Source organism: Gymnoscopelus braueri (assembly GCF_963280865.1).
Source record: "Gymnoscopelus braueri genome assembly, chromosome: 1".
Lineage (NCBI taxonomy): Eukaryota > Metazoa > Chordata > Actinopteri > Myctophiformes > Myctophidae > Gymnoscopelus > Gymnoscopelus braueri.
Window position 1 is genome coordinate 5,277,319 of NC_137603.1, and position 9,249 is coordinate 5,286,567.

The 9,249-nt window shown below is 38.5% G+C and overlaps 2 protein-coding genes across 4 annotated transcripts in view; one reads left to right on the forward strand and one right to left on the reverse strand.

Moving 5' to 3' along the window:
• LOC308082264 (excitatory amino acid transporter 2-like) overlaps window positions 1-6,516 on the forward strand; it is a gene marked incomplete at both ends in the record, with an annotated part of 30,653 nt that extends 24,137 nt beyond the window's left edge. The window contains 2 exons of the mRNA XM_080423961.1: window positions 6,125-6,277; window positions 6,463-6,516. Coding sequence (XP_080280087.1) covers window positions 6,125-6,277; window positions 6,463-6,516 — 207 coding nt within the window. The remainder of the gene's footprint in view (window positions 1-6,124; window positions 6,278-6,462) is intronic.
• The window catches only part of LOC308089679 (uncharacterized protein), a 496,849-nt gene that overhangs the window by 477,701 nt on the left and 9,899 nt on the right, over window positions 1-9,249 (reverse strand). For 2 of the 3 annotated variants that reach the window (XM_080434537.1, XM_080434536.1), the window contains one exon: window positions 8,524-9,249. This exon is cut by the window's right edge and continues 916 nt beyond it. The exons of the other annotated variant lie outside the window; for it this stretch is intronic. The gene's annotated coding sequence lies outside the window, so the exon portion shown is untranslated. Of the gene's footprint in view, window positions 1-8,523 lie in introns of those variants that run through there. 3 annotated transcript variants of the gene reach the window in all.

Sequence of the window (9,249 nt, forward strand, 5' to 3'; positions counted from 1 at the left end):
TCCATCAAATACATGGCCAATGTATGAAAATCCTTCAGGTTTAGATTTTCTACCATCAGTTATGGATATATCTTCATCAATATTGTACTGTAACTCTCTACATGTTACTGGATCACATTTAAAGCTGCAATCCACACGTTTTATGTCCGTCATCTCTCTCTATCAATGGAGAGAGCTAATTACAGCAATGTCTGAACTACAACAAAGATGGCGGCGCATGTAGTGGCCAATCCGGTGTGCCGTCTGCTTCAAATAACTTTACGGACTTTGTCAACCAGTTTGTGCTACCTGACACCAGCTATGTCTAAATGTCTTAATGGAAGATTAGGGAGACCACCTGCAATCACTGCAGATAATGGTTATATTGATTGAAATCAATTTTATTCATCAATAAGTTCCAGATTGTAGCTTTAAAGAGAGTACATGTTATGTGAATACCAACACTGGGGATCATCAAATCAAATTCAGTGAAAACATTTCTGACCACTTTCAACCTAGCAACCCTATTTTAGACATTAAAGGTGAAAGTGTTTTTTTTTAATTATTTTCTTAATTTGTTTTCTTTATTTTAATCAAAAATTGTAAGTGGTTAAGGTATTGGCTTCTCTGCTCCCAACCTGTGACAGCGTTTATGTGACGGTGCCTTGGTCCGTAGCCTACTAGACTAAGCAAATTTGAGTACCAAGAAAAGCGCTATATAAATTGGATGTATTATTATTATTATCATTATTACTACACAGTTAGATGACTTGATGACTGCTTTCAGGTGACCTCAAATGGCAAGACCATGAACGGCCTCCAGAGAGAGTACTCTCTTGTTGAGGAAGAGCCGTGGAACAAGCGTGACTAACGCTGAACAAGACGGAACTTTCCCCCTGAGTTCCACCAGCTTTCCCCGCAAACCAAACGAAAGACACAAACTTCTAAAAGATTCTAACTTACAGCTATACAGTACGACATCTGCAATACCAAAAAAAAAAAAAACATGGTCCATGGACAGTCTTCTCTCCACCTGCTCAGCAGGGGGCGGTAGTGGATTGATCACCTTTTTTTGTTTTCTAATTTGAAAGGCAGACTTGATATAGTTTGTGTTCATGGGATCATGGCCTTGCCAGTTATATGACCATACAAAGTCTAAATCAGAGGTGAAAATCTGTTCATTTTTTATAAATGTTCACAAGAGCAATGTCGGCCTGTAATTTCTTATATTTCTCGAGTTTAACTTTCGATTTTCGTTTTATTTTCAATGACCAATTATGATTGGTCGTAATTATCTGATTTCAATTGAATACATCTATTTCCACAACCCTCTGCCTTCTAAAAAAAATGTATCAAAATGAAGATTTTTTTTTAAATCATTAAAAAATATTCAACCAAATACGTTTTGACAGAAGGCACCACAATGCAGTGTCCTGAAGTTAACTAAGAAAAAACACAGACCTCGTGTGTCAGCCAGCACTGTATGAACAAACCTCAGGCTGCCGAGGTAGCTGCATTAACCTCTAATAATCCTTTAAGTCAAACAGTCAACCGTGTTTATTGTTGTCGTCAGCTCACATGGTCCAGACGTAAGCGCCCACGGCTTATGTCTTTGGACTTACTGTAAGTCTGTAAGAGGAGTTCAGTGGATATGGCCTCCAAATAACAGCAGGCGTAATTATTTATAAACAAAAGCTACCGACGCAACCTGTCCAGGCTGTGATGCAGAGAGTCCAGGGCCAAGGCCACAAAATAAAGTGTTGGAGTTTTTATTTCCTGTGATGCATTGTTTTTCAATCTTCGGGGACCCGAATCTACAGTACACTGTGAAATGTGTTTTAATGTGACTCTGAGAGCGTACAAATGGAACCAAATGGACCCATTTGGTTCCATTTTGTACGCTCTCAGAGTTATAGATTTGCGCACCCCGTTGCTGGTGGTCCCCTGACCCCGGGGGTTAAGAACCGTTGTTCTAATGCACAAGCACTGAATGTGTTCTGTTTTTTTTGTCTGTTTATTGTGAATCACTAAGTTTGTGTTCGTATGGGAACAATTGTGTCTCTGTGCATGCGTTTGTGTGTCTGTGTGTGTGTGTGTGTGTGTGTGGGTGCATGCGTGCGTGTGTGTGTATGTGTGTGCGAGTGTGCTGCAGACAGAGAGAGAGAGAGCGAAAGAGCGAGAGAGAGACCGCAAGATAAAGAGAGATAGTTTGAAATTAACATTCAAAGGGTTGTGTCTCTCGTACTCTCAGCGGTGCCGGTGCGTTGCTCTGTTGCATTGCTCTTTTGTGTAAAAAGAATGGACAACCTTGCCTTGAAGATGTCAACAGCAAAGTGCAGTCCGTATGATGACAATGACATTGCTGGACATTATGACATCATAGAGTATTAGGACTGACGTGGGATCTAATTAAAATCAAATGAAATAAAAAGTAAAGTTCTGTCGCTCTGCAGCAGCCAGTTTAAAGGGATAGTTCACCTCAAAAAGTACATGGAAAAAAAGAAGAAAATCAATTACTCGCCCCATGAAGCCTTGAATTCATGGATCTTTTTTTGTCTTGCATTCCTGAGCCAATATTCCAATATAATATATTGGAATATTATATTTACATTATAATTAAACAAAGTAAATAGGAGGCCAATCTTAACAAAAGCATTGCTATGTTTGAAACGATCACGTATAACCTGGACAGTAGTAGTCCATTCAATGATTACACAGAGTTGTTTTGGTGTTTATATGTATATATTTTTTTACATATTGAAATATTGAATAAGAAAAAAATTGTAATTGATAGTTTGGGGTGAACTACCCCTTTAAATACAATCTTGAGGAGTAAGGCTGGGCCTTTCTTGTAAAACTACTCCATGGCTCATGCAGTGTATAGTTCAACAGGCTGTACAGTACACGTTAAATACACAAACAAGCGCTTGTAATCTAAGTATAGCATTAATCTTATCTGTGTAGCATACACGTGGACATGGACTATTCTGATGTTACCATCAAGACCATTTAGAGTTTTATACCAGGAATCTGTTTCATGTTCAGCGACAAAACTGGATTATATATATATATAAATATATGCATATATTTTGGGGAATTATTTTGCACCAGTTTATATTTTCATGTTTAAAGTGCCTCCTTGCACTTTGTGTATATATTCTATGTAGCTCAAATGTATTCTTCAACTGTGTAGAATTTGGCACTTTGTGTGATGTTTCCTTTTGCTATGCATTTCTATAAAATAGAAGACTACTGTATATTTAAAAAATGATAACAATAAGTTAAAACTATAGACCAGTGCAGATGTCCTAATATAGCCTATAGCGGGTCCAGTAGCTCTCTCACATACTGTAGGTTATTCAGTTCCAACTGTTTATTCAGAATGATTGTCTGTATCTGTAGATGATATGTATATTGTTACTGTAAATGGCACAGAGTGTACCAAATAATCAGATACAATGGATCCATAACAGGAAAAAAAATGATACCTTAAGCACTTGTTGGCTACATTTGGTTGTTAAGTCAAATGAACAATTTACCGCATCTCTGACATTTTAGATTGCTTTGGCTATTCAAAAATAGCAGATATACAAGCTCATAGCGTGGCACCGAGTGTCGCGCTATGAGCTTGTAGATCTGCTATTTTTTTTAAAGATGTGTGCAATTCTTTGAATAATTATATATATTTTTAAAGCGAACATTTGTAACTCAAATCTTTGCTTGCCAGGGGGGTCCCTGGAACAAAATATTTTACAAAAGTTCGCTTTAGAAAATATACAATTAAAGATTTGCACAAATGTTTGCGATACAAAAAAAAAAAAAAAAAGCAGATCTACAAGCTCATAGCTCTATGAGCTTGTAGATCTGCTATTTTTTAGTAGCCAAATAAATCTAAAGTGACATGAGATGCCTTCCCCAGATTGAATGGGCTAAAATGAAGACAAGATTGCAGCTTGTCAAAACATTATCTCTGGCAGCCGCACATTAGGCCTATTTCCAGCTACACCAAATTTAGCCGTGCAACTAAAGTGTTTCGGGCTCAGGGACGGTATCACTCTGACACAGAAAAGCTCTTTGTCCTCTAGTCTTACTGCATGATGGCACTGTCTGCCGGGCAGAAACCTTGTATCTCCACAATAAGATCGGGAACGCATCTGTGTGTAATTTTTAGATGTCTTCGGCTATTCAAAAATAGCAGATATACAAGCTCATAGCGCGGCACCGAGTGCCGCGCTATGAGCTTGTAGATCTGCTATGTTTTTTTGTTTAATCGTGATTTTTTTTTGCAAATCTTTGAATATATATTTTTCAAAGCGAACATTAACATGTAACTCAAATCTTTGCTTTTTGGGGGATTCTACGAATGTCTTCTAAATCCTAACAGTTTTTTGTTTTTAAACTTATGTAGCTATATATCAGTGGTTCTCAAACATTTTTCATGTCAAGAACCCCCAAGATGATATGCATTTGTCCTGCGGATCCCCCCCAATTCTCAAAATATTGTGTTCCAGGGACCCCCAGATGCAAATATTTGAGTTAAAAAATGTATATATATATTCAAAGATTTGCACAAAGTTTCAAGATTTTTCAAAAATAGCAGATCTATAAGCTCGTAGCGCGGCACTCGGTGCCTTGAGCTTGTAGATCTGCTGTTTTAATAGCCAAAGAAATCTCAAAATGACACAGATGCTGCTTTTCCTAGTCTTAATGGGTTAACATTGGATCCATTGGAACACAGGTTATTTTTTTTTCCCCATTTCCCCAAAAAAAAAGTTTTGGACATACAAAGTTTCTACCCAGCAACAGCGACGATTAACCTGAATCCATTGCAAAAACCCATAATGTGTTTTGTCTATTCCTTTTATAATTGACTTCCTTATAGCCCTTTGCTGTACATAAAGCTTTGTTCCGTAGTCTCAACTGGCCTGATATATGACAAAAAAAAAAAAGGGTTAGACTTTTGTATGAATGTCAAATGTATATTTAGGTCATTTAACTTTTATTTTATATCTTTTTTTTGATTCAATATACACATATTGGTCCAATAATGTATATGCTATGTCCATGAGGTCTGACACTGTCCGTGTTATTGACTGTAGCTGTATGCTTGCTCTGATTGGTTGGCTATGTGAATGTGGGCGAGGTTGAAAGGGATCATCTTATTATAATAAAGTTGGAGACGTTTTCCGTGTGTCAGTGTGTTTGTCTCGAAAACATATTATGCAAGGGGTCTTCAACAGGGGGTCCGGGACCCCTACGGGGTCCTCAGAGCTATTACAGGGGGTCCGCCAAATATTTGTGTGATAGTGCTTTTTTTAAATATATTTTTTTACATTAACCACTTGAACCCTAGCATCCCTATTCTGAGTGGAACATTTGCAGAAAAAAGCCGATCTACAAGCTCATAGATCTGCAAGATCTGAGCTTGTAGATCGGCTATTTTCAGCAAAGAGGTTTGGTACTAAGTATTGAAATCAATTACTAAGTATTGAAGGTTTAAGTGGTTAAATGTCTGAAAAGAACAAAACACATGAATTTACACACTGATGATATAGTCTATGAATCTATCTACGAAATCTATGAAAAAGTTGAATATGCAACACAATTTTGTATTTGGGGGTCCCTCCTTCTCTCAGCTAAGGGGTCCTTGACCTGAAGAACGTTGAACACCACTGATATATGCCCAAGTTTGGCTATAAAGATAGTCCGTCCTGATGAAGGTCTAACGACCGAAACGTCGAGAATAAAGAGCTACATTTTTTTTCGCAAGTTCCAGACGGTGTGCGGGTCCCATTCTTTGACTTAACCCATTAAGACCCGGAACGCATCTGTGTCACTTTAGATTTCTTTGGCTATTCAAAAATAGCAGATATACAAGCTCATAGCGCGGCACCGAGTGCCGCGCTACGAGCTTGTAGATCTGCTATTTTTGAAAAATCTTGAGATTTTTTTTTTAGGTTTTTTTCAAAAAACTGTTAGGATTTAGAAAACATTTTTAAGAATCGGCTCAGGTCTTAAAGGGTTAACCATCAGAGATCTCCTCCATAATTTCTACATTTTTGACTTACGCACCTGTCGCCAACCCTTGAGGTGTGCATCGGCCTCCTTTACAAAAGCTATAAAGATCCCCACGTTCCCCATAAAGATCCCCACGTTCCCCATAAAGATCCCCACGTTCCCCATAAAGATCCCCACGTTCCCCATAAAGATCCCCACGTTCCCCATAAAGATCCCCACGTTCCCCATAAAGATCCCCACGTTCCCCAAGTGGGGTGTGTCACAGACAGCTGTGCTCTCTGTACCCATGTCAGAGGCATGGCCTCCGTTATGTGACAACAGGTAGAACAGGAATAATACATGAATAAATGAGAGCACAGTTGACCTATAATGTCATCGCTGTCGGGCAGACACCTCTTATCACCGTATTCAAATGTCGGGTGTTTTTGTGAACACAAATGAATGCCCTACTTGATCACACTACAGCGTCACACGGAAGCCTCAGAAGCAGCAGATCCAGAAGCTGGAAACGCGGCGTGAAGCGACACATTTCTTATTTTCAAAGCACTGTTGCTACACTTAACCCATTAAAGGAGAATACCGGACAAATTAAGTGTTGACTTAATAACTCTCGTTACTTACCGACCGACGTGAAAAGTGGCGTTCTTTTTTTCCATAGATTCCCGTGTCGTCATTTTTTAAACCCCCTCCGTTGTCAGAATGGGAGCGCGTGGGTCATGGAGATTCGTCTATTATAACCGAGGCAAAGTTGTTTTTCTCTCTACTCCTAGTCATTGTGGAGTCTCATGATAGTCAAACATGCGTTGAAATTTCCAGCGAGGCCACCGTCAATGGCGAACGAGTTAACACTTGTTAATGCTTGTTTATTTCCAGAACCTGGCAACTCGTGTTGCCAGATTCTGGAAACAAGCAACCAGTGTTAACTCGTTCGCCATTGACGGTGGCCTCGCTGGAAATTTCAACGCATGTTTGACTATCATGAGACAACTTTGCCTCGGTTATAATAGACGAATCTCCATGACCCACGCGCTCCCATTCTGACAACGGAGGGGGTTTAAAAAATGACGACACGGGAATCTATGGAAAAAAAGAACGCCACTTTTCACGTCGGTCGGTAAGTAACGAGACATCAAAGTCAACACTTAATTTGTCCGGTATTCTCCTTTAAGACCTGGAACGCATTTTTTTTTAATCTTTTTTTTCAAAAAACGTAGGATTTAGAAAACATTTTTAAGAATCGTCTCAGGTCTTAATGGGTTTAAAATAGAAAATAACAAGTGTGAACCCATTGTCATATTAAATAGCTATGAAGATATTTGGCATAAATATTGAGGTATGGAATTTGCAAGTAGAAAGTAAAAAACAAAGTGTTAATTTCACCTATTACTTTATAATGGACAATTTAGTTTTACAGGCAAGTAGGCATGACCTTTGGGCAAGTAGAACATGACCTCAAGTCCCTCTGAGACCTTATAGTGTCAACCCCTGGGTTCTATAAAGCGATGGTTCTCAAACTTTGTCATGTCAAGGACCCCCACAATGATGTATTTGGCTGCGGACCCCCCATCTGAAAAAATATTTTGTGCCAGGGATTTTTCAAAAATAGCAGATCTACAAGCTCATAGCGTGGCACTCGGTGCCACGCTATGAGCTTGTAGATCTGCTGTTTTTGAATAGCCAAAGTATAAAATATGGTTAAAGTGGTCAAAATGATTCTGACGCTATATTAAATAATTTTGCTGGGGACCCCCTAGTACCTCCCTAAGGACCCCTGGGGGTCCCCATACCCCACTTTGAGAACCAATGCTATAAAGAACCACTTAAAATACTCGACCGGTGTCCTCCAGGGTCACTTGGCCCCCGCCTACAATAAATAGCCGATCTACAAGCTCACAACGCGTCACGATGCAAACTGTTGTGAGCTTGTAGATTGTACATTTTCACCTCATTTTAAACCTAAAACATACCCAGGATAGAGTCACACTAGGGTTTAAGTGGTTTAAAGGTTCCTCAAAGAACCGTCATTCGTTGAGGAACCATTTCTGGGTTCCTAAAATAAATTTGACCCCAAAAAATATCAGTGGTGGGAAAAGTAATACATTTTTTTACTTGAGTAAAAGTATCAATACCGCAATGTAGAAATACTCTGTTACAAGTAATAGGTCTGTGTTCAAAATGTTACTGGAGTAAAAGTACAAAAGTATTGGCATCAAAATATACTTAAAGAACCAAAAATAGAAGTACAAAATGTTTGAAAATAGCAGATCTACAAGCTCTAAGTATTATACTTAAGTACAGTACTTGAATACATGTACTTAGTTACTTTACACCACTGAAAATAATTATGTAGAACCATAAGGAACATGAAGAACCATTCACTAAATAAAATGGTTCTTTGAACCTTCATTTTTCTGCTTGTACTGACAGCATCGTTAACTGATGTCATTGCTGACTGACCTCCAGGTATTTAGTGCTGTACAATGTACAAACAACAACACAAAACAGACATTATCTGTCAGACAAATGGACCGTCTAAATGTTTTAATACTTAGGGGGGTAAATATAAATGACAAATAGATGAATGGTGCCTCTGTGTGTTTATTTCTCAAAAATGTTAGTTGTTGGCACGATTCCAGAGGTCGTGCAGTGACCTTGGAATCCACACATTCAATGTACAAGCGCAAACCTTGTTGTCATAGAAAGTGACCTAGAAACTCTAGCCCATAGACAAGAGAAAATCAATATGCTGAATAATGCTCAGTACTAAGAACATACATTATGTATGTATGGGGAAATCATTACTTAAGTTATTAGAAAGTAAGTTAATATCATACAAGAACCTCACAATATAAAATGCTATTAAGCACATCCGGTGCGTGTACTGAATATGTATTTAACCACATTTAATGTTTTAAAAACGTACTATTCCCACGATTATTTACAATACAATGAAACAAATAAACTCAACAGAAAACGAAACAGTGCAATTTTCAAAACAACAAAAACACAAAAACGTGAATCTTGATGAATGGTTTTCTTCTTCTTAACTGACCACTTTACGTTATGAAAAACATTGTATGTGAAAATATGACAATAAATATGTCAACCCTTGAAAGGGGTGTTGTTCTGCGGAGTGCATATCTCCGCCAGGTCGGGTGGCCCTACCCAGGGGCTGTGTAAGAGGTGAGTTGCAGCCGTCAGGACCCGAGGAAGCCACGAGGGAAAAAGCCATTTCTACAACATACGGTTCAA